This window comes from Colletotrichum siamense, assembly GCF_013390195.1.
Source record: "Colletotrichum siamense strain Cg363 chromosome Unknown KSG_Cg363_contig08, whole genome shotgun sequence".
NCBI lineage: Eukaryota > Fungi > Ascomycota > Sordariomycetes > Glomerellales > Glomerellaceae > Colletotrichum > Colletotrichum siamense.
Window position 1 is genome coordinate 524,786 of NW_023501021.1, and position 24,593 is coordinate 549,378.

The 24,593-nt window shown below is 47.0% G+C and overlaps 7 protein-coding genes across 7 annotated transcripts; 5 read left to right on the forward strand and 2 right to left on the reverse strand.

Moving 5' to 3' along the window:
- Positions 1–365: 365 nt before the first annotated feature.
- On the forward strand, positions 366–2,021 carry CGCS363_v011769 (Carboxypeptidase Y-like protein; the record flags this gene model as incomplete). Its single annotated transcript, XM_036643618.1, has 3 exons — positions 366–594; positions 647–730; positions 787–2,021. 3 exons carry the CDS (start codon positions 366–368, stop codon positions 2,019–2,021), a joined length of 1,548 nt encoding a protein of 515 aa, XP_036490174.1.
- A 2,903-nt stretch (positions 2,022–4,924) lies between these two features.
- CGCS363_v011770 (uncharacterized protein) lies at positions 4,925–6,067 on the forward strand (the record flags this gene model as incomplete). Its single annotated transcript, XM_036643619.1, has 1 exon — positions 4,925–6,067. The coding sequence occupies one exon, from the start codon at positions 4,925–4,927 to the stop codon at positions 6,065–6,067; it is 1,143 nt and encodes a 380-aa protein (XP_036490799.1).
- Positions 6,068–7,508: 1,441 nt separating this feature from the next.
- CGCS363_v011771 (uncharacterized protein) lies at positions 7,509–8,513 on the forward strand (the record flags this gene model as incomplete). Its single annotated transcript, XM_036643620.1, has 1 exon — positions 7,509–8,513. The coding sequence occupies one exon, from the start codon at positions 7,509–7,511 to the stop codon at positions 8,511–8,513; it is 1,005 nt and encodes a 334-aa protein (XP_036491095.1).
- A 782-nt stretch (positions 8,514–9,295) lies between these two features.
- Positions 9,296–10,759, forward strand: CGCS363_v011772 (putative WD repeat-containing protein; the record flags this gene model as incomplete). Its single annotated transcript, XM_036643621.1, has 1 exon — positions 9,296–10,759. The coding sequence occupies one exon, from the start codon at positions 9,296–9,298 to the stop codon at positions 10,757–10,759; it is 1,464 nt and encodes a 487-aa protein (XP_036490797.1).
- A 407-nt stretch (positions 10,760–11,166) lies between these two features.
- CGCS363_v011773 (uncharacterized protein) lies at positions 11,167–11,451 on the forward strand (the record flags this gene model as incomplete). The annotated part of the gene is made up of 2 exons (XM_036643622.1): positions 11,167–11,290; positions 11,360–11,451. 2 exons carry the CDS (start codon positions 11,167–11,169, stop codon positions 11,449–11,451), a joined length of 216 nt encoding a protein of 71 aa, XP_036490798.1.
- Positions 11,452–11,741: 290 nt separating this feature from the next.
- CGCS363_v011774 (uncharacterized protein) lies at positions 11,742–12,028 on the reverse strand (the record flags this gene model as incomplete). Its single annotated transcript, XM_036643623.1, has 2 exons — positions 11,742–11,888; positions 11,948–12,028. The coding sequence occupies 2 exons, from the start codon at positions 12,026–12,028 to the stop codon at positions 11,742–11,744; spliced, it is 228 nt and encodes a 75-aa protein (XP_036490795.1).
- An 819-nt stretch (positions 12,029–12,847) lies between these two features.
- Positions 12,848–14,799, reverse strand: PDA6-1-1 (Pisatin demethylase; the record flags this gene model as incomplete). The annotated part of the gene is made up of 7 exons (XM_036643624.1): positions 12,848–12,854; positions 13,038–13,171; positions 13,232–13,369; positions 13,425–14,039; positions 14,089–14,346; positions 14,412–14,503; positions 14,571–14,799. The coding sequence occupies 7 exons, from the start codon at positions 14,797–14,799 to the stop codon at positions 12,848–12,850; spliced, it is 1,473 nt and encodes a 490-aa protein (XP_036490796.1).
- Positions 14,800–24,593: the final 9,794 nt, after the last annotated feature.

Here is a 24,593-nt window from a genome sequence, read left to right on the forward strand (position 1 = left end):
TACGCCGCATTTCGCCGATAAAAATATTCTACAATTCAAGAACTATCGTCGGAACATTATCGCGAGCTGATCTTTTTGGGATTGAGACTTCACCGTGGGTGACATCTCCAAGATATGGCCATCGTTCGGGGTTCGAATCCCACCGACCCCACTTTCCAGCCGGCCTTCCTTATCGGGACGCCGTGCCAACCGCTCAGTAACAAAACACGCGGCCCGGAACCTTGATGTCTTAATCTCAACTCCATTTCCTCATCGCACTGTCACTTCAATTGGGAGCGCTCTTACTCGATCCCCACTCTGTGAAAGGAATAATTGAGTCCCTGGCTGACACTTACACTTCCTGGACGATTTGAGAACCACCCAAGATGGCTCGTCTCGCGGCGTTAGCCATCACGGGCCTCACGCTCATCGCGCGCCTCACCGCGGGCGTCGCGACGCAGGCCGACATTGAAAACCCCGAGTTCATGACGTTCTCCGTCCCCGAGCATCCCAATCATGCCATCCGAATCAAGGAGCAAAGCGACGAGATCTGCGCCGCTGGGTCGCGGCAGTGGACCGGCTGGTTGGACACCGGCGGCAAACACCTATTCTTCTGTGAGCCATTCACTCCTCATGCTCATGACACACTTACTGACCGACACAAAAGGGTACTTTGAAAGTCTCAACGACCCCGAAAACGACCCCCTCAGCCTCTGGATGACCGGCGGCCCCGGCGGCAGCGGTCTCGTCGGTAAGTCCCAACCCACACCCGTAACAAAACCTCACGAAACTGACACCGATCCCCAGGAATGATGCTCGAACTCGGCCCCTGCCTCATCTCCCCCTCCGGCAACTCCACCGTTCACAACCGCTACGCCTGGAACTCCAACTCATCCATGATCTTCATCGACCAGCCCGCCGGCACGGGCCTCTCCTACCACGACCCCGGCGTCCCGGGCCCCGCCACCTCCGCCGCCGCCGCCGCCGACATGAACGTCTTCCTGCGCATTTTCTACACCGCCTTCCCGCGCCTACGCTCCCTGCCCTTCCACATCGTCGGCGAGTCCTACGGCGGGCACTACATCCCCACCCTCGCGGCCAAGATCGTGCGCTACAACACCGAATCTCCGGCGCCGGATTTCAAAATCCCGCTGAAGAGCGCCATGATCGGCAACGGGTTCGTCAGTCCGCGGGATACGACGTGGGGCTACTACGAGACGCTGTGCACGACGAAGCCCGGCGTGCCGGCGCCCGTATTCAACGAGAGCTTGTGCGGCGAGATGGCGGCGGCGCTGCCGAGGTGCATGTACCTCCAGGAGGCGTGTTATGCGTTCCCGGACCCGATTGTGTGCGAGGCCGCGGGGGCGTTTTGCTTCGGGCATGTGGACGAGCTGTATTACCGCGACGTGCGCAAGGGCGGGCGGAATCCGTTCGACATCACGGCGCCGTGCGAGACGGAAAGTATATGCTACAAGGCGGGCGACGGGATCGAGGAGTATGTGAAGAGCGATAAGGTGTGGCGGGCGCTGGAGGTGCCTGCGGCGGTGGACCGGGGGAATTTCACTCTGATTTCGATGGATGTGAACCACGCGTTCGAGGTTGCTGGGGACGTGTTTTTGAGCACGGAGAGGGAGGTCAAGTATATTCTGGAGAAGGGGGTGGACGTGCTGATTTACAATGGAGATTTGGACCTGGCGTGTAACACGGCGGGGAACATCCGGTGGGCGGAGAAGTTGTCGTGGGATGGGCAGGTTGAGTTTGGGGCGAAGGAGTTTGGGGTGTGGTTTGCGGAGAAGGGGGGCGAGGTTGTGAGGGCGGGGAGGTGGAAGGAGGTTGTGAAGAGGCTTGGGGGCAAGGACACGAGGTTTGCGTTTGTGACGGTGGAGGGCAGCGGGCATATGGTGCCGTTGGACCAGCCCGAGGTCGGGTTGGAGATGGTAAGGAAGTGGATGTTTGGGAGCTTTGAGGAGGCGGCGAAGGGGGGCGTTGAAGTCAAGGTTGGTGGACAGGGCAGAGAGGAGCAGTGGTCTTTGGAATTGTAAAGGGATTGATGTTCTGTTAGTCCGAGACTGGAAGTTGACGATGTTGAGATGACGGATGGTTTTGTTAGTGGCTCAGATGGCTCAGAATGTATCATGAGAGTCGTCCCATGACACCTGACGTTGATCAAAAAGCAAGCGTGGATGAGCGAACAATTCTGGTGCAATTCATCAAATCGGCTCTTGGAAATAGACTGAATGCCAAACATTGGTGCCTTGATTGAGCGTCGGCGTGATTAACACTGCCTCATGAATCAAAATAACACATCTGGGGTATTCTGGTGACTGGGCATATGCGGAAGCGATTGAAAGCAGGAACGAAAGCATCTCGGCCATTTTCATATCCTCGGATCACGATCCGACAACCTTCGGTGTCACCTGAGGCCACGATGGTTCTCAGAATTGTTCCAGCGAAGCTGACATCAGTCTTGTGTATGCCATCTCAACAGCTATCAGCAAGATTGCTAGGATTGAGCATCACGGATTGGAAAGGTTGGCTTGAAGTATGACTGTCAGCCTTGCACGGGCGGTTTATACGTCCGTTGGCTCGAAGGGCCAAGACGTCTTACATGTTGGTCCTCTGCATGTCATCATCAGATGTGGAAGGTATCTACCGATGATTTGAGTTGCGACGGCAGCATCGGGGCAACGGTTAATGATCCTCCACTTGTAAGAATTCGGGATATCAGATGCGTGCCATATGTCGACCCGGAAAACGACTTGAACGGGGCCGCCCGAGTTCCGGGGGAAAGGGCGCGGTGATTGGCCTTGATACGGTGCTTGTCGGGTTGCAAAAGTACTCCGCCGACGTAAGAGTGGCATCGTCGATATTGCCAGCTCATTGCTGGGTTGTTGGTCCACCTCAGTGGAGGTTCGGATCTTGGCTAAGAGTCCTGGTGGACCAGTCCTGATCCTGGGAGATACGGCTGCTGAAGAGACTCCAGGACAATGAGGGTTCTTATCAATCAGTCAGTGGACAATGGAACCGTCGAGGTCGGTTCAAATTGCAGTGCAAATGCAGCCCAGCCCAGGATAGGGTGGCTTGAATTGATGGCTGAGCTGACGGGAGAAGCCCGACTGCAGTTTCTCAAGCAGACGGAATTGGATTCGACAGTCGGTCAGCCGTTGCCAAGACATCCGAGTGAGTGAGGGAAAGAGGGAAAGAGCGTTGGTCTCGAAGGATTTGGAAGGAGCGGAATCCCTGTCGTTTTAGCGTCTTCAGCAGACCCACTCATAATTGTTCGAGACCCACTTCCACGAGCTGGGGTGCACGGGCGCCTCGAGCAGTGAACGGCAGGCACAGGACATTTTTGGGGCAGTTGCCGCTTGAGAGACGGATGAGGCGGGAGTGCCTGAACTGGACATCCTCTGGAGGCTTCAACTTCACCCGATGCTTGATCAAGGTAGACGCCGACAGCAACAACAGCAACTAACGGACGATGTGATTGAGATCGAAGACACGGTGCCACGCCATCAAGCAAACGTCTTTTCCCGTTCATCTCGTCATCAAGGATGAGCCATGCCGTGCCATGCATGCCCTTGGGCCACAACCCTACAACGCGGGCATCCTCCCAGCTCGACATCTCAAAGTCAATTGGACACGCCGTCGCTCACGTTACACGAGCCAGGAGGTGGCGCCCGCGTCTGGGCGCCGTCAGATGGGACTGCGGTCCGTGGATGCCCTCTCAGGTCCAGTGCTGGTTCCGACGTCGTGGGAGTAGCGTTGTAGGGCTAAGGAAGAAACCCTCGATCCCCAAAAGGGTCGCCTTCGGCCATTGCAACTGGCCAAAGTCTACAGACTTTGACTATGCATACAGAAGTCGGACCTGTCAAGCTCGCCAACATCAAGACGAACTTGTATGCCCTCGCGCGGGCGCTTCAACGACCTGACATCCCCCCATCCAGCCAGTCACCACCGGCCATGGAACCTTCGCCGCAGTCATGCATCCCAGCGAATCCTTCAACCGTCTTTCTCCATCATTCAGCCCTGTCGAGATACGTCTGCCGCTCTCAGTGTCAATTTGGCCATGATGCCCAAGCCAATGGACTACGGAACCAGAGGCATCTTTGTAGGTCAGTTCCGTTTTGCTAAGATGAGCTCTGCTGTCTCTTCATTGCAGTCAACAAGAATCAAGGCTTTTACATCCTAGCACCCCAAGCTGACAAGGCCAAGGCTTAAGCTCGCCAGCATCAGCACGCGAAGTTGAGTGAAGACGAGAGACTGGTTCATTGCAACACAGCCAGAACCATTCAGACGGCTTGAACTCCACCCTCGTCAATTCCATGCTTTCTCTCCAGGGCCCATACCCACAGTCCGGGGATAATTTCTGCGCGCCTTCTTCCACCCAACAGTCCCCGTAGAGCTTCCAACCCCTGTTGCTCTGCGGTTCTGGACCCCTTTATGGCGCCGACCCTCCGATGCTGCCCTGGGATTCTGCCGGTTCTTCTTTCGCGCCATCTGCTATGCAAAGAGCAGAACTATTTCCCCCCAAGACCCATCAAGTCTACCGGCATTGGAGAGAAGCGAGAATTGGCCTGGATTTCTCGCAGTCAATCCCCGCTTGCTTTTCCCATCTCAAAGATCTTCCATCCTTCGCTTCCACTTTCAATCTCCCAAAGTTCATCCCAAAACCAGCAAAAAGCTGCTGCCTGCCAACAAGTGGACGTGATCCTCCCGACCTCGCCTCAAGACATACCACGGCGTCGGTTCCGAACCGCACCTAGTGGCACGGCTCCGCAGCCATCGGCGCGCTTCGAGACCCTAAGTCGCATACAGGACTAGACTTCTGTGTGCGGACCGTCTTGTCCTAGCTCCTCGACTACCCCGTCTCGCGTATCGGGTCCCGTCTGTTGTGTTGCACTTCTCTGGTCCCTGACCCCGCGATCCTACACGGTCGCCGCCTGCCATGGCGGCCACCGCGACATCGTCCTCATCGTCGACGGCAACGAGTACCTACAGCAGCGTTGTCGTCACCAGCTTCCCCTTCAATCCTTTGACTACCCAATTCGTGGCGCCGACGTACTGTAGTGGCATCTACAATGGAGCCGTCTACATGGTTGATCCCCAAGAAAATTGTCTGCCCACGAGCCATTCGAAAGACGAGACAGCATACTACTCACCTGGATATGTCTGTCCTGAAGGGTACATGACGGCCAGAGTCGACAACAAGGGCGTTCACAGCATCACGACAGTGACTTGCTGTCCTTATCGCAGCGATATCATCCTCTCGGCGGTCGACCCTGCCACGCTCTCTGGCCAGTGGATTGGGCTCTTCTGCACATGGATCGCGCCGGAGGGCACGCGCATCGACATCGTGCACACCGCCGATACGAGCACGTGGATTGAGCAAGAGTATGTCACTTCCCCGGGCGGTGTCAACGCCTTCGGCGTCCGCATGGTCTACCAGTCGACCGACATTGCTTCAGCGACAGCGACAGCCACGGTCTCCGCTACGAGCACTGGCAACGTGACTGCGCCTCAAGAAACCTCATCGCCGGGACTATCCACTGGAGCATCCATTGCCATTGCGGCTGTCGTCCCAGTGGTCGTTCTAGGCCTGATTGTTGGCGCCCTGTTCTGGTGGTGGAGGAAACGCCAGGCGTCCAAGTACGACCACGTAAACGGCAGCGGAACGCCTCAGGGCGCAAATGGGATGCCACCCGCAAAACCCATGCAGCAGCAAGTCCACGAGGCACCGTCAGTCCAGCAGTACCAGGACCCAAACACGTATCAACAGTACCAGCATCCGCCTATGCAGACGATGCCCTCCACACAGTCCTTCCCTTCGACATACCCGTCATCAACAGCGGCACCATCTAATCAATCGCCCACCGTCCCATACTCTCAGCAGTATGGCCACAATGGGACGTACACCAGCTACGCGGGATACAAGCCTCCGGGGGCGACGGAGGAAAACCCAGCACCGGCGCAGACGTTCACATCGGAGCTCCCGGCTCCCGTGCCGAGAGAACTCCCGGAAGACCGACCGAGCCACACGCCCTCAGGACAACATATTGACCACCAGAAGATGATGGGCATACCAAAGTGAAGGAGACAATAGCGGTGGCTGGTTTAAGCATTTGGCGGAGTACTCGGCATTTTTTCTGCGGGACGGCGCGGCGTTGGGGCGTCGTGTCCATCCATCTTGCCAGGACCGATCCAGGCACATGTTTTCCACATTCACAAAGCGTTGCGCGCAATGCTTATTACAGTAGCATCCGAGGCAAACACGCCGAATTGAACGACTAATAATCAGACATACTCTCTTCAAACCCCACATTGTGTGCAGTCCTCCGGTCGCTGCGTTCGAGACGGCTGACAGGCGGCGAAAACCCGTTTGGATGATCTGCCGCGATGCCGCCTATCCGTCTCACCATCAGCACCAAAATACTTGCGCCTTGCTGGGCTGGCAAGGGATGTGGCTGAGCCTTGGAAAGCTTAGCTTGTTCGACGCAAATGTATCGGCTACTTAGTGCTGACACCTTATCAAGCCACCCAGCTCGTAGCGAGGACTTGATTGACCACAAACGAACATCTAGCCATTTCAACGCTAGATTGCACTGCTGGTGGTCAAAGGAGCCAGTCGTTGTCATGCTCACAGACCAGCCGACGGAGCTATGGATTTCTGAAGCAGTCGAGCCTGGCACAGCCATCCCGTCATTACAACCGCCACCTGTCTTCTCTACTTACTCTTCAACCCCAATGTTGCTCGACTTGGTCTTCTCAACGCTTCAGTCTGAAGAAAAAGCAATAAAGCTGCATGTATCCCTTCATTATCAGGTAGCGCCGGATCTCAATATGGCCAATCAGACAATGAGACGTGAGGGCGAGCGAGGTCGTCTCGGATCACACAGGGAAGACGAGCCCAAAAGTCTCACACGCCCCTTTGCACTGCAGATGGTTGTCTGAGAAGTTTCCAGGAATCAGGACTGCCTATCAAGTGGTAGTAATATGACGGCCGCGACCCCCTGGCGAAGGATTCCTGAATGGTGCGCTGCGGCGGCGATGGCCCTTAGTCCCATCCATTCTTAGCGTCGCGTTTCCTTAGTGTACGAATGTCCCTTTGGCGTCTGCCTACGAGCGGATCCTCTCAAGCATGGGATCGTCATTGGACTTTCGAGCCAGTATGAGTGGCTGGCCAGGACGGAGGGAGTGAGAGCAAAGAGCAAGACTAGTTCGAGCGAAGGATTCGTCAAAACTAGTTTGAATCCTAATAGCCCTGTTCTTCTGTTCAATCCAAGCTTCTTCCTTTCTCCTTCTTTTTTCTCTGCTTTTCTTGCTTCTGCGACTAATACCCGACTAGACTTGTTTGCTGTCACTTTCCGAATTGCTTCGCTCTCATGTCATCAACGCGTTAGAATCCACAAAACAACCTCATCACATTCACACCGGGACCCATAAACGGCACAGGGATTCCCCATACGAAGCTCCCAAAGTCCTTTCGATCGGGCAAGCCCTCCTTAGCTCCATTGCGACAAAATCATCACACAATGGCGGCGGCAACATCAACCTCGAAAACGCGCTACGTCGCCTCGACCTTCCCCGAAAACCCCCTTCCGACGCAGAACTTTGATCCGCCGGCCTCCTGCTCCGGCGTGTACTGGACAAACTCCGTTTTCGCGATTGACAACGACCCGGCCTGCTTGCCGAACAAGTTTAACGGCGCCAGCACCGCCTTCTACTCCCCGGGCACTGCCTGTCCGACGGGATATACCGCGCAGCCGCAGTGCTCCCGGAACAACGGCGTGCGCAGCATCACGACCGTGACGTGCTGCCCGCACCGCGGCGACATCACGCTGTCATGCGTGGAGAACGACCTGACGTTGGCGGAAAGGTGGGAGACGCAGTTTTGCACGTGGATGGCGGGCCCGGCGACGGTGGTGGAGTATACCCTCGTCTCGGACGGAAGCACGTCGAGCGCGGCGGCGACGATGAGTGATCGCGACGGCATCAACGCGTATGGCATCCGGATGGTGTACCAAGCGAGCGATCTAGTCTCAAACACTGCGTCGGCGACGGCCACGGGCACCGACAGTGGGGCTGGGACATCGAGTACCGGTGACGGCAGCAGCAGCAGCAGCGACTCCTCTACGAGTGACGGGCTTTCGACAGGGGGCATCGTCGCCGTGGCGGTCGTCGTTCCGGTCGTTGTCATCGCGATACTTGCAGGTCTGTTCCTATGCTGGAGGAGGCGGAAGCACAAGTATGCGGGCGTACAGCAGACGCAGCCTGGGCCAGATGGGCAGACGCCGCCTCAGCAGAGCGCGTACGCGTACCAGAACAGCAACTACCAGGGCAGCAGCTACGCGCCGAGCGAGATGGCCGGAGGGAGCGTCGCGGGGTATTACCAGAATGACAAGGTGCTGCAGCCGGGGCAGGGAGTCGCGGGGCAGCAGTTTAAGGGATACCCCCATCAGACGCCGGCTGCGCCTGCTGAGTTGCCGGTGGGAGAGGCGCCGGCGGAGTTGGATGCTAGCGGAGGTAATGGGAGGTAGTTGGCAGAAGGGTTTTTGATAACGAGAGTAATTTCGAGGTTGATATATCATGGTCCTTGGTGAGCTCGTTGGGGGACTTTTCAGACAGCATTCAGATGGGCATGTAGGCGACTAGCGGGAGTTGAAGAGGGTGATTGGGGTTTTGTTTCACAACTTCTTCGCAAATGATACGTTCAGTAGAAGCATTTAAATGACATGATCAACTATGATAAGAGAAATAATACTCATCAAATCTATATTGAGACACGACTTTCGATGAGGGCTGAACTAGAAGCTTCAGTCAGCGCATCATCATGTTGTTGGCCGTGTGGTAGCAAACGATGATCCGGGCTAGCCCAAAGTCTCCAGGATATTTCATAACTCTGTTGATTGAGGAAGTGGTCGGAAGAATGGTTGTAAGCTGAAAGTACGCATCAGACAATCACACCGACCAAGCTCCGTGCCGCCGACGTCCGGGGCAGCATCCCCCCGAACGATGCCCCCAGCGTCACCGGGCCCACACCGCCTGCGCTTCCTGGACAAATTTTACCCCGCCACCCCGCCATCCAAGCTGCAAAAAAATTCACCTCTGCGCTGCTGCCGACCCTGCTTATCAAGCACGCAGAACTTCCTCGACGCATTAATAAACCACGCCCTCTGGTTTCTGCGCTTCCTTTTAATATCCAGATACCCAGCGCGACTGACAGTCTATCTCTGACAGTCGACGAGCGCGTTCCATTCTTCAGCGCAATCCCATCGAAAGAACCCAACCCAAAGAAAAGCGACCGAAAGAAAAGCCCAAAATGTCCGCCCACAACGACGACCACGAGGAGCCCGAGATGCTCGGCGCCGACGAGGTTGGCGAGGAGGTCAACATCGACAACGACGACGTCGCCATGGACTCGGACGACGACAACGAGGAAATCACACTCCACAACGACTCCGTCGCCTACTTCGACGCCCACAAGGACTCTGTCTTCACCATCGCCCAGCACCCCATCCACCCGACCATCATCGCGACCGGCGGCTCCGAAGGCGACTCCGACGACGCCCCCGGCAAGGGCTACCTCCTGTCGACCGCCGCCGCCGCCTCGCGCCCCGTCCTCCCCGCCTCCTTCTCCGGCGAGACCCCGCAGCAGAGCACCAGCCTCGACGCAATCTACCCGATCGACGGCCACACGGACAGCATCAACGCGACGGCCTTCACCCTCCCCAAGGGCGACTTCCTCGTCAGCGGCGGCATGGACGGCAAGCTGCGCGTGCACGCCGTGCGCGTCAACTCGCCCACCGCCGAGGCCGCGAGCGTGCAGATCAAGTTCATCGCCGAGGCGCAGGAGGTCCCCGAGATCAACTGGATCGCGCCCTGCCCGTCGCCGCAGTACCCCAACACCATCGCCCTCGGCGCCAGCGACAACTCCGTCTGGGTCTACACCATCGACATCGCGGCCGGCGGCGGCGACCCCGCAAACTGCCTGCAGCTCGTGCAGACGTACTGGCTGCACCAGGCCCCCTGCACCGCGGGCGCGTGGACCCCCGACGGCAGTCTGCTGTGCACCGTCGCCGAGGACTCGAGCCTGTACGTGTGGGACGTGTGGGGCGAGGCGGCGGCCAAGGGGCTGGTCGAGAGCAACGGGCAGACGACGGTGAGCATGACGGCGCAGGACCAGCGGTTCGAGGTCGAGGGCGGGCTCTACAGCGTGGCGGTGGACCCCAAGGGCGCGCTTGTCGCCGTTGGCGGCGCGGGCGGCGCGATCCGCATCGTGAGCTTGCCGCGGCTCGCGAGCAGCGCGCAGGCGGGCAAGGGCGGCAAGAGCAAGACGGCGGCGGACGTGGCGGCGGGCGGGCAGATCCTGGCGAGCCTGCAGACGGCGTCGGACGGCATCGAGACGCTGAGCTTCACGGTCGCGGCGGGCGGACCGGGGCAGGCGTCGACGCTGCTTGCGGCGGGCTCGGTGGACGGCAGCATCGCGGTGTTTGATGCCGGCAGAAGGTTCGCTGTGAGGAGGAGCTTGCCTGGCGCGCACGAGGATTTCAGCGTCGTCAAGGTGGAGTTTGTCAAGAACTCGTGGCTGCTGACGAGTTGCGGCATGGACGGTGTTGTGAGGAGGTGGGATCTGAGGGCGGCGGACGCGGGGTTGGTGAAGGAGTGGAAGGGACACATGGGCGGTGGCGAGGGCGGTGGTGTGTTGGGATTCGTGCAGGGTGAGACTGGAGAGAGGGTTGTCACTGCTGGCGATGATGGCGTTGTTCTTGTTTTTGAGGCTTGAGAGGGTGTGTGTGTGTTTTGAGGGGAGGATTGAATATGGTTTCTTTATGAGGGGATAGACAAAAATGGGGTGGAATGATACCGCGACAATGCGGGATGATTTGCTGGGCCAGATAGGTTCTGATGAAATGAGATTCACGTTTAACTGACAAAGGGGATTGTTTCTTGAAAGGATTTGTGTCTTGAAGATGAAGGTGGTTTGGTGGAATGGTTGAGATTGGACAGTGAGACATGGTCCTTTGAGTTCGTCTGATGGGTTGCGGGACTTAAAACGGACGATATGCGACCTTGGCAGGATCTCATCGCCAATCTTTACCCTCATCGTCATTTGCGAAAAGTTTGTCTCTCCATACGTCACTCAACAGAAGAACGGCATCGGATTGTCGGCCGCTCGCGAACGACTGCCAAATGGCCCCGTTTCAATGGGATCAGGCCCTTGGGCTCACCTTGATGGTCTGCGGGATCATCCAGTTTCCACGAATCTGTTTCTGTCTGGCAATATCTTGGTTATCGTGGAAGACCGTTGTTTTGTGTAGGTTCTTCGAATCACTGCGCCCGGCAGCGCGTGATTGAGCATGAGATCTTAACATAGGCGGTTTAGGGTACGCTGTGCTGGGCATTTACCCATTCCTGGAGAACATTGCGGGACCATTGACGCGGGCGATACTCTTGGATCCATGGCGGGCTGGGTAGAATCTGTCGTTGTAACATTGTAGCGGACGGTTAATTCATGAATCTTATTTAGTGATTGCATGCTCGACTCAGGTATTCTCTCAACAATAAGAATAATCACACCGCTCATTTGTGACCGTTCGCACGAGTGATTAGAGATTGATGTATTAGGTTTCATATCTCATTAGACTACCTTGTGTAGTCACCACCAAGCTACCCGCTTCTTCAACGGTCCACTGCTGTAGTGATATGTACCATCCTCTCTCCATTCATGCGCCCATACCGGCCAAGCCCCGTCGGTGGGTGCAGATCTAGTTTCTGCGGCCACCCTGGCCAACGTTGTCGCCCTTGGCAAGACCTTGACTCTGGCCTCCGCTGGCGTTCATGCCGTCAATAGCAAGGCCCTTTTCGACTTCAGGCATGGGTGCCGTCTTGTCGGCGCGGTCGACGTGAGGGTCCTGTGACAAGCTGTTAGTGTTGGGCGCCGGAGACGGAAGCTGCGGCAGGTGCGACGTACCTTAACGGCACCAGCGCCGTGGACGATGTCGTGGCCGGCCTCAATGGCATTGTCAGAGGCACCAGATCCGTCGCGAGGCATGATGATATGCTTTGATGTTATGCACGAATTGTGGTAATGTAAGATGGTTGGGGTGTTGCTTCAGGAAGCTGTTCGTTTCTGTTCTTGATCTTGATGAGGGGGCGAAGGGTTGTTTTGGTTGAAGGATGGAAAACATATGTGGAAGGGGGCTGAGGAAAGCGTTTAAAAAGACCTTTGCGTTCACTTCAAGCTCCCAAAGCTCTGATATCGAATTGACGTCACGCAGGGAAGGTGCAAGTGCCTCCCGGGTACCTGCCGCCGTAGAGGTCCCCCCCCCCCCCCCCTTGCAAACGTCATTGGTGGTGGGGCAAGCCCCGCCACGGTCTCCGCCCCGCGATGTCAGATCGCAGATCTTAGGTGGGATGGTCCGGAGGAAACGCCCCGTGTCGCGTGGTCAGACTTGCTTGGCCACCCTCAATTGAGAAAGCAATGAAGTGGTTTGGTCACGAGATTTTCTATATGGGTCTAGAAACTCTCTGAAGCCTTATTTTCATTTTGTTGTTCCTGTTTTCCATAGAGGTTGTGGGCTGGCCCGCTTGGCATTCGTGCTGGAGGGGCCGCTCGGATGATGACGACAGTGGTTGGCGGCTTGCTTTGGGCATTTGCATACTTTGCAACTGATTGGTGCTGGAAAACATGGCGCTTCCTTACGGGAGCATTTCACGATGCTTTTCGGTCAGCTGCCTGTTGGTTTCATACAGCTCACAGGGACGCTGACAATGTCGTCTTGTGGCTGCTGTTGTTCAAGCACATCTACGAATTAAAACAACCCAAGAACGTACACTCAAATTACGCAGAAACTTCCTCATCCAGAGATGTTTACAAACTAAACGACCATTGTTAACTTCAATAAGAGTATCTGTAAAAATCCCTCAATTGAATGATCCCACACCTTTGATGCTGGCCATCTCAGTCAGGCTACCGAAGCACCATAACCAAAACCGGGCGTAGAGATCAGCACGATCCCCTCTTCTTCACTCTGACGAAAAAGTCCCGCGGCTTTACGAACCAGTAATTGGTGCATTTCCAGTCATCCTCCTTCTCCAGTACCAAATCGAAGTTCTGCACGACTCTAGGAATGGCTTTCGACACCTCCAGCAAGCTGATGTTCTTGCCGATGCAGGTGCGCGAGCCCTGTCCGAACTTGAGACTCTTTGTCAACTTCGGGCTCAACTACGTAGGGTGCTTCAAAAGTTTACTTACGGCAAAGAAGTAAGATTCCATGGCGCTCTTTTGCTCCTTGCTTGAGTCAATCCATCGCTCCGGTCGGAAGTCGTCTGCATCGTAACCAAACACCTCCTTGTTGTGATGTGCGATCCAGGCACTGATTCCAACAACATTCTGCGGGACACGTTAGCGTCATCTTCTGTTCAAGGGGACAATATCAGTCACTTACCCCTGCCGGAAAGAAGCTTCCTGCCAGTTGCCTGCCACCCTCAGGAACCACACGAGGCATGGTGAGTCCGGTAGCAGGATGCAGTCTGAGACTCTCCTTGATCACAGCCTGAAGGTATGGCAATGCCTGTGCTTCCCTGAAGGTGATTGGGTTTGAGATTGATCCCTCCGCCTCGGCGTCGTCCAGTTCCTTCCTCAGCTTTTCCAATGTTCTCGGGTTCCTGCAGAGGTAGTACATTATGGCGCTGAGCGAGATCGCTGTGGTATCTGAGCCAGCAGCAATGTTGGTGCTGCCAGCACTCCCAATGGACTCATCGTCGATAGTCTCCGGGCGCTCTTTCTGGGTCTGAACAAGCTTGGAAATGAAATCCTGGGGCCCGTCCTTGGGCTTCTCCTCGATCCGGCTAGCTGCGACTTGGTCGACGGCAAACTTGACGATGTATGCGCTTCCCCGTGGTTCTCCGCCGGAGCCGAGGTACTTGAGGATACTGAACAAGAAGGGAAAAATCCTCGGATAGACACCGACGATGGTGCTGAACGTCAGGACCTCGTCCAGCGCCTTGATGACTCCCTGAGGGTCTCCCCCGTCCTCAAGACACCCGAAGCGCTTGGAGAACTACGCTTGATTAGTGCAACTCATTTACAAAGGGGCATGTTAGTCTTACCGTAATTTTGCCAATGACATCGAGAGCGTAGCACTGGAACCAATGCCCCAGATCAATCACGCGACCGTTTTCAGAAAATTCAGAAAAGCGTTGGGCAAAGATTTCCGTGCACTCGTCAACGTAGGGCTCGTACGAGACCATGTGGGACATGGAGTAGACGTTGGCGACTTGTCGGCGAAGACCAGAGTGTACTTTCGGATTCAACTCGTTGAAGAGGTTGGTCAGGGCAGGATTGCCCCATGGAACATACCAGTCATTCTGGAGAGGCAGTTAACTCATTTTAGTCCGGTTGAGATTCGAATTCAAATGTGAGAAGCACTTACTTTGGCAAAATGGCTGCCGTGGCCGTAAATGATTTTGGCTGCGTCAAGACTGTCGATGCTGTATTGTCCAGGGGCTATCCGGACGACAGGACCTGCAATTCCGACGCAATATTTAGCGATTGCTTCTAGCAGAGTGGAACTAATCTAATGTCCACGTACCGTATTTATCGTGCAACTTCCTGTCCGTCTTCTCGTAGTCGGCGCGGCAGTACTGGCGGAACAGCCACAGCCGAGTGAATCTCGCAAGAAACGGACCTGGAATATGTCTTAAAGGATCTCTAACGGCAGAGATGATTCGATAAAGAAAGACTGCAAGTAATGCGAAAGGGATCGCCCACCACAGTGGCGGCAGTGGTTTGCCCTCCAAGGCGTGAATTGGTAGAATCATGGTGTTAACTTTGAATTGGAAGTAAATGCAGGACTGCATGAACTACCAGCCCCAAAAACAATGGCTAACAGAAGTCATTATATCTGCCATCCAAGCCTTGAAACTCTAGCGCCCGGGAAGATTTATTTGACAATCTGGGGAGAGATCGTGGGGCAGATCTCGGCGTCGGCACTTACACATTTCCCTAACCCCCCGCTGACATCCCGATGGGGTGCCGCGAGCGCGGCGCGACGGGTCCCCCACCCCCACAACATCCCCCGAGAGCTGCACCAGCATGATTCATTAACAAACAGGTTGAAAATCATCGTGGCCTTGATTGGTTTGATGGGGCTCTACTCTGCGTAATAACTGGATCGCATGCATGAAACAAGACACAGCGGCTCCCACCATGCAAAGCAACGGTCTGTTTGAATTCGGAGTCCGTCCAGTCTTGGCCGGCCGTCAATAACAATCGAGCATCGCGAAGCTAACGTCCACCACACCAGAATGAAAGATGATGATCGCCCGGGATGACGGGAACTAAGTGGGTCGTCCGACTGACTAGAGGCTTTGACCAGTTCCAACGTCTGGCGTCGGAGACTGTTTGTCCCTTCTTCACCTCCACACGATCTCCCGAAACCGTTGACAGCATGAACGGCGATTCTCGCAGTTTGCGCTGTAGGTATTGTGATGAGGCGTTCAAGAGGAAGGAGCATCTCGACCGCCATCTCCGACGTCATTTGGGTTCGAAACCGTTCCAATGCACGGTTTGCCTAAAAGCCTTTTCTCGAAAGTATGTCGCGTCTTGATTCCGTCAAGCATACATGGCTAACTGGAGTCTTTCAGAGACGTCCTCAACCGACATCTAACAACCCATGAGTTGAATTCCGCCAACACTTCGTCATCGAGACGGCCTGGCAAGAAACCACAAGCATGTCTCTCGTGTTCTAGGGCAAAACAACGCTGCTCCAAAGGCAACCCTTGTCGCTCGTGCGCAAGTAAGGGAAGAATCTGCCGTTACCCGTCCGATGGGGTACCCTCCGATGGGGTTACAACCCCGGGCGGCCAGACTGATGGCTCCGAGACACCGGCAGTTGACGCCGTGGATCAACGCACTTTGCCCAACGCGTCTTCTTGTGCTGCAACGGCGCCAATGCCGACAGACGCCGAATACGGACGCCTCGTAACGCTGAATGAGACTGGACCGAGCCTCAACGCCGACGTCATCCCGATGCCAGGCTATAGCATCCGCACAGCATCGCATTCTGGACAATCCATTAACATAGGGTCCGAATTTGAGACTTTTTCTGCCTCCATTAATCCCACCGGGGCCGAGGGAGCGCAGGCCTGGAACTCGGCTTTCGCCCCCTTCAACCAGCCTTTCCCCTGGTCTTTCAACGAAAATGTCTTCAACCACGAGATCACTGGATCCGTGCCATCGTCCGTTTTGAATAGCAACGGTGTATTTGCTCAGGAAGAAGCATCGACCGCCTCCAGATACATTGATCCCGTAGACGGGCTCGGTCCTACCCCAGGCGGAAAGCCCTGTGTTTCTTGCGAGGACATCCCCTCATTCCCATCACTGGAACTCAACTTCCCTCCTACACACTTTTTACTGCGACCCGCTGTTAGCAGGCTGTAGCGCACCACACCAGAATCTTAACGCATATAAAACACACTATTAACACCCTTAATCGCCTGTTATAATAGTTTCATAGCTGTACGTAGGCGCTATAAGCGCCTAACCTAAGCCTAAATTACTAGTTTAAAACCCTTCCCCTCCCCCTACCTCTACTAAGCTATTATATCTATACTCCTAAGTACTTATTATAGTAGAATTATTACTTCTTAATAGCTTTAAAGGGATAGAGCGTATAATAATTATTATTAGAATATAAAAACTATTCTATCTATTTAACACTTATTAATAAGCTTACTAAATAATTATAGTATACTTAAATTAACTAATAAAAATATATAAAGGATAACTATAGAAAGTATTTAGTAGTATTATATAAAAATTTATTACTTATATCTAATAAATAGTTACCCTTAAGTTTTTATAAAGTAATATAGCTATAAAATCCTCTCCCTAAGGTTAAAATAATACTATATTTCCCTCTAAGATACTCTCTATTAAATAAAATATAGTAACTAGTTTAGCCTAATTATATAGTATTTAAAAGCTTTATACCTTACTAAAGCTTACTATAGATTACTATTTACTCTTATAAGCCCCTAAAATCTCAGTATAAACCTATAAAACCCTACTATATACTCTCTAAAATAGAATTACTAAAGCTTTAAACCTCTTACTAATAGATATTACTTATATCTTATATACTACTTTAAGTTATATTATTATTCTATGCTCTACTTCTATAAAGAAAGCCTTTCTTAAGTAAATAGAAGAGATTTATAAAGCTATAGGTATTTAATCCTTTAACCTCCCTTAGAAATAATATAAATACTTTATTAACTATATACTTATAGAAATCCTTAAGTATTTAGATAACTTTATTATTATAGTTACTAAAGAAATAGTTAAAACTAATATCTATAAATATATAAGGCTATACTTAGTATAAACTTATTTAATATAGAAAGGTATAAACCTTACTATTTAAACTTAATTTTAGATTATTATACTATTTTAACCTTATAAAGGTACTAAATAGTGCTTATTCTGTGAATCTACTTATATTTACCTTCTATTAGAGAAGAAATAAACGCCTATACTTCACTCTAATAAGTACTAAAGGTACTATATTAGTTATTTCTATACTAAATCTTATTACTATAGCTAATATAGTTAAACTAACTACGCTAGTATTAATATAGCTTTAACCTACTTAAATAACTTTAAATACTTAAATTATTATAGTACTTTCCCTATAAACTATAGTAATTATACTACTTACTTTACCTTAAAAGATAATATCTAAGTTATACCCTCTAAGTATTAGTTCTAGAAAATCTAATAAGTTATATATAGTATATTATCTATACTTAAGCTTAATAGCTCCTTCTATAGCTTATTTTTAGCTACTTCTACTTCCTTAGTTTAGTTTAAAACAGCTTAATTAATAATTATTACTAATAGTATAGCTCTACTTAACTATAAAATAGCTAATACTACTTAAACTACTATAAAAGATAACCTTTTTATTTTAAACTCCTTTTTAAAAGATTTTAAGCTTAAAGATATTAAAATAGAGATATTAAACGCTCTCTTTACTTCTTACTCCTACTAAAAATAAATTTATACTATTAAATCTAATAGTACTACTTATATTATAATATACTAAAAAGATATAAAATAAGAAGCTTTTAGGAAAAGCTTAAAAAATAGTAGTTTACTTTAGCTTAACCTCTTTAAACCTAAGAAGTTTATAACTCTATAAGCTTCTATTTCTTACTCCCTTTATAGTTTTAGTTATAATACTACTTTATATATTAAAGAACTAGGTTATTATAATAATATATAGTAAATCCCCCCTTTTAAAGATAATACCTCACCTTAAGTAAACTTAAAGATATTATATTAGAGGTTTATATATTATATAATATAATATTAAGTATAGTAATCTTATAAACTATATATTACTATAGAGCTATACTAAGAAGTATATTAATATAGTCTTAATATAAGAACTTTATACTAATAAAAAAAAGGAAAGCTATTCTTTATAAACTACTTTTTCTATAAAATATTCTACTTTATTAATACTTAAAGATATTATAATTTAAATACTATTTCTTAAGTAATTATATATATTAAGAAAAGCTTAAAAGCTATTTAGACTTAGCTTTATAAAACTTATAACTTTATTTAGGTATAGATTTAAAGTATAACTATTCTAAATATATATAAACCTAATATAGTAAATAATAATACTACTATTTATATCTTTTAGTATTTTATCTCTCTTTATTTCTTTATTAGTAGTAATTAGAATACTATAGACCTCTCTTAAGCTTTTAGTATAAGAATTATTAATAATAGCTTAAAAATTAAAACTTAAGTAAATTAGAATAGTTTTTCCTTTTTAAATAAGCTTAAAGTACTAATATATAATATTAGCTATACTATAGATCTATTTTAGTTTAATATTTTACTTATTTTAATAGAGATAAATTTTATTTTTTACTTTAAAGTAAACTATAAAGCTATTCTAACCTATATCTCTATCTTTCTAGTTTTAGAACTAAGCTTTCTAGCTTAAGTATAAATACTAAATAGTAAACTTAAGCGATTTATTACTTTTTATAAATAGAACCCTCTTTTTATTATTACTTTAGATTTAATACTAATATAATATAATACTACTACTAAATCTATCTTCTTCTACTTTTTATAAGTAATAGATATTATAACTTACTTACTTTAGTATACTTTAAGCTTAGCTATTTCAGCTTAATAGTTACTTAAATACTAAGATACTAAATAAAAATTATATAAAGTTTAATATACCTAATCCTTAAGTTATAAGCTATACTTATACCTCTCTTACTCCCTTTATAAAAAAGAAAAGCTTACTAATATAGAACTTTAATAAGCTATTTATACCTATAAGATAGCTTAATACTATAATAAAGTAAACTATATAGTAAATATCTTTAATCTTTACTACGTAATAAAATAACGCTAAATAAGGCTTAACTTTTACTTACTACTCCTAAAAATTAAAGATAAGGTAATTAAGTCTCCTATTATAAAAATATAAGCTTTTAGAAAAGCTTTACTTAAATATTTCTTAGCTATAAATAATATTTAGGACCTAGATAGTATTTATATCCCCCCTCACTTTAATATCTTATAAAATACCTCTATCTCCTCTACTTAAGTAGCTACTATAACACTTATAATAAATATTACATTTAAAGTTAATAGTATTACTATTTATATACTTTAAGCTACTTAGCTAGCTATAGCTAAGTTTATTTAAGCTCTCTTCTAAGCTTACTTAACCTCTAAGTACTACTTAGAGATCTTTAAAAAGGCTAAAGTAGTCTTTATACTTAAAAAGGGGAAACTTCTAACTAAAGTTACTTTATATTATCCTATATCCTTATTTTCTTATTTTAGAAAAGGCTTTAAATACTTATTTACTTAGTATACTGCTTATATAGTATTATTAGCTTAAATTATTAGTACTTAATACTTTAAGGCTCTCTCTAAGTATAATATAATTAATTTTACTACTTATATAACCTATAAAATTAAAACTACTTTTAAAACTAGTTTAATTACTTCTTTTACTATACTTAATATTAAGGGCACCTTTAATACTATCCTCTATAACTACTTCCTTATTAGATTATAGAAATAAGGATAGCTAAAACCCTTTATCTATTATATTAAGTTATTTATAACTAAATATTAAGCTTAAATTTATATTAAGGGTATTATTTTAGAACCTTTCCCTCTTTATTATAAGTTCCCTTAAAGCTCTCTTATTTCCCCTATTTTATACTTACTCTATCTTATAAAGCTTCTATTATAAAACCCTAACTTTTGTTTTAAGTATACTAATAATATCTTAATATAAACTAAATCTCTTTCTATAGAGGAAAATATTAAGCTACTTATAACTAATATCACCTATATTCTACGCTAAAGTACTAAAAATAAGGTCTTCTTTAAGCTAAAAAAGAGTAAAGCTATCTATATTTTACAAAAATATAAGCTAATAAATCCCCTAATTAAGGTTAATAGCTTAATAATAATACTTAAAGATATTATAAAGTAGCTTAAGGTTATTTTTAACTATAAATTTATTTTTATATTATATATTTAGATCTAAGCTAATACTACTCTAAAGTATACTAAATTCTTTTATAGCTTTAAAGTAGTATATAGGAGTTTCTCTCTTATTTTTATATATAAAGCTATTTCTTTAATTATTATTCCTATTACTACTTATAGTATAAAAGCTTAATTTCTTAGCTTTTAGAAACCTAATTATATCTTTACTTAGTAGTACTTTAGTATTACTCTAATTAAACTATTCTACTCTATAAATTAGAAAAGGTATCTTTAGCTTATTAATAAAGCAATTTATATTAATATTTAGGGAGTTCTACTTATATAGTATACTACTCTTATTACTATACTATACTATAAATCTAAAATCCCCTCTATAGATATTATACTTAAAGCTTACTAGCTTTATTTTACTATAAGACTTAAGTATTTTAACCTTTATTACTTATTAGTTTAATACTTTTATATCTATTTATTAAACCTCTACTATAAGCTTATATAACTATAATATACTACTATAATACTCTCTTACTACTCTTACTTAATTTTAGTACTCTTATAACTTCTAAGCTTTTCTCACCCTCTAAAGAAGATAGCTACTACTAAATTTAAAGCCTAGCTTAAAAATATATTTAAAAATAATATTATTACTTATACTAATAGATCTAAACTTAAGTCTAAAGAAGTTAGCTATAGCTATATTATATTCTTAGGTAAAAAAGAAGAAAAAAAGAAAGCTAAGATACCCTTTATATAAAGCTTTTAGTACTTTAGCTACACTAAAGTCTTTAATATTAAAGCTAAAGCTATAAACTTTAAACTTTATATAGCTATATACTTATAAAGTCTAATAAATATAGTTTATATTTATATTAATAACCTTAGTATTATTAATACCTTAGAAGGATATAGTAATACGCTTTTATCTTTATAAGTAACTATTCTTTAAACTAAAAAATATATTATTTTAGTAACCTCTCTTATCTTTATATACTAAGTTCTTAATTATAAAGATATTCCTAGAAATAAGTTAGCAGATATACTTATAAAATAAGAAGCTTTAATAGCTCTTCTTAACTTTATCTTATTAGTTATTATAGCTACTATAAAGTATTTAATATAAAAGAAAATTACTAAGTATTACTAAGAATAGTAGTATATAAGTAAAAAACCCTAATATTACGTTTATAATAACCTTTAGCTAGTATTTTAATACCCTCTAAAGCTAAAGCTTTTATAAAAACTCCTATATTACCTAATTACTACTTATTTAAGGTATAGTAATTTTAAGATATACTATAAGCGTTTTACTTAGAAGTAATAAAGTATTTAGAGATATAAATATAGAAAGTAGAAATCTCTTATATATATAGTATTCTATTATTTAACTTACTTAAAGAAATTTTAGTAGCTTTAGTTATTAATTAATAATAAACTAAGATTATCCCTATTTAGGGACCTTAAGTATTACTAAAGATCTATAATTAGTAATTTAAAGTAGTTTAAGAAGTTTAAAGAAATTATAGGTTTTTTTAGTAGTTAAAACTACTAAATAGTTTATTTATATAAACTTTATAGCTAATAACCCTCTTAAACTCTATTATACTTTATTTTACTTTAATTTTTTAGCCTAAATAATTTAAATTACTATAAGAAAACATAAAAATTAACTTACTAACTTTTCTAAGAAAATCCTAATTTTCTTAATAAAATATAGTAAGCTATAAGTAATTTTACTTTTTTAGAGGCTTATAAGTAGCTTAAGCTTTAGCTTTAGCTACTAACTAAGGGCCTCCTACTTAGATTTTATAATAATATTAGCCTTAGCGTAGTAGGGCTTAGACCTCTATAGTATTAGCCTTAGCTAGGCGATATAAGCTAGAAATAGGGGACGCTTATGCTGTTTCTAGCAGCAAAAGGCGGCCTCTAGGCCTAGAAACACTACACGCGGGAGGCGATTAACTGGAGGACGCTCAATTTGAGGAGCGGGAACAGTGTACAGTACAGTAGATTTATAGATATGTAGGCTTGCCCTACACGACGTATGCCCTAGGGAGCGATCTGAGCTTAGCTCTGACGTCGGAAAATAGAACAACAACAACAACAACAACATCACTGGAACTGTACGACGAGGATGTTCTAGTCGCAGAGGACTTTCGCCATGTCAACAGAATCAATGGCTACGAAAGACTGGCCCAGTTCTTTCAGGAACAGAGCCCGTCAGGAGACCAAGTGTTCCCCGAAGCAAGAGTGATACATACCTTCGTCCAGCTCTACTATGAGCATTTTGATTTTCAATTTCCTTTTATCCATCCAGCGATGCTTGAGACCGGCGATGAGTCGTGGGTCTCTGTGCTTGCTGTTGCATCGATTGGCTCACAGTACTCCTCTATCTCAAACTCTGAGCAGTACTCCAAGGGGCTCCAAGAACTTCTCGGTAGAGCCGTGGCCGTCTACGTGGGTTGAAAACTCACGCACAACTGGCGTTCGTGCTAACCAAGAGTAGAAACCAGAGCCACACCGAACTCCGAGTCTACACATAGTCCAGGGCACCCTGATAAGCCTGGTTTGCCTGCAGTTCTCGGGATCCCAACGGGGGTCCATGAGAGCGCAGTGGCAAAGGAGCCAGTTGATATCCTTGTGTCGTTTCGTGGTGAGTTTTCAGCGTGGCGGGACCAGCGAGCTGGAACCCGCGCCAGACCACGAACAAGACTGGCGAGGTTGGCTTGCCGCCGAGTCGCGAGTTCGACTGGTCCATTGCCTTTACAGTCAGTAGACAATCCTCAAGTCGGACCCATACACCCAATTCTCACAGTACTTTATAGAACTTGAGTGCCTTCAACTCAGTTTCCTGAGCTTGCCGCCGATTTACAAGCTTCATGAACTCACTGATAGATTCCCTGCACATGAACTTGTCTGGAAATGCCGTGACGCCGAAAGATGGCGGATAGAAAGTCGGTGCCCAGAAGGTAGTACTCTTGTATCCAGTCTCTGGAAATGTTTTACTAAGAAAACCGCAGTTCGGGCAGCAGGCCGTATCGGACTAGATCTCTCAAACAAGCATGACGTAGTCACTAAAATGGGATCCTTCGCCCGCCAAATGCACATGCTTAGCCTCTACACAGACGAGAAGTTCCTACACTACCAGCTAACATCCCCGATATGGAAGACGCTGATGGCGGGGATGTCGAATCCTGTTGATACTCAGCCAAATATCAACACTCTGCTGACGAACGCAGCGACATCCGTGAACGATGCGTTCGAAACGCTGCGAGGCATAGACAGCTCTAGAACGGAATCGCCAGAGAGTGACGCATTGCTCACGTACTATCACGTCCTGTCTATCCTGAGGCAGGTGCCACTCCGGAAGTTGTACGAGTTCTCTGGTTGGCAAGTCACAGAGCCTCAAATCGATGCGGCGAGAGAATACCTCCAGAGATGGATGCGAAACAAGCCCTCGCATGCCCGGAAATGTCTCTGGCATGCGGCGGTGGTCTTCAAGATTCTTCGAAACAAGAATCACTTTTCGTGCGACAGCCCCTTTTGCATGTTGGTAGTCGCTCTTTACATCTGGGCTTTCGACCAGTTTGCGCTACTCAAAGATGGCATATCGTCTGGTGAAGTGGCCAATTTTGCTGCGACAGACCGGCCAACAAGGGTTGATCTTCTGCAGGATGAAAAGGAGATTGACGCGTGGCTGGAAAATGGAAGCTCGAGTGTTCATATCACGGGCGTAGGGGTCCTGAAGACCACTAATAGTGGTGCTCGGATGATCTCCGAGTGTCGAAGGATTCTTCTGTCTGCCAGTGGCTGGTCGCCGTTGTGTAGTTTTTTGGCTGGGGCTTGGGAACGGGTTTCTGGGGGTGGTCGACCACACGACTGGAGTGAAACATGAAAAGCGCATCTCACATCTCGCTCAGTTGCGCCCAGATTCCATGTATGATTCAAGAAAAATCCACTCGCCAATGACTTCGGTCTGACCAGTGAGGTTCAAGCTTTAGTTGAACTCAAAGAGTTGCTGGCTAACCAACCAGTTCTGTCAAAGGGT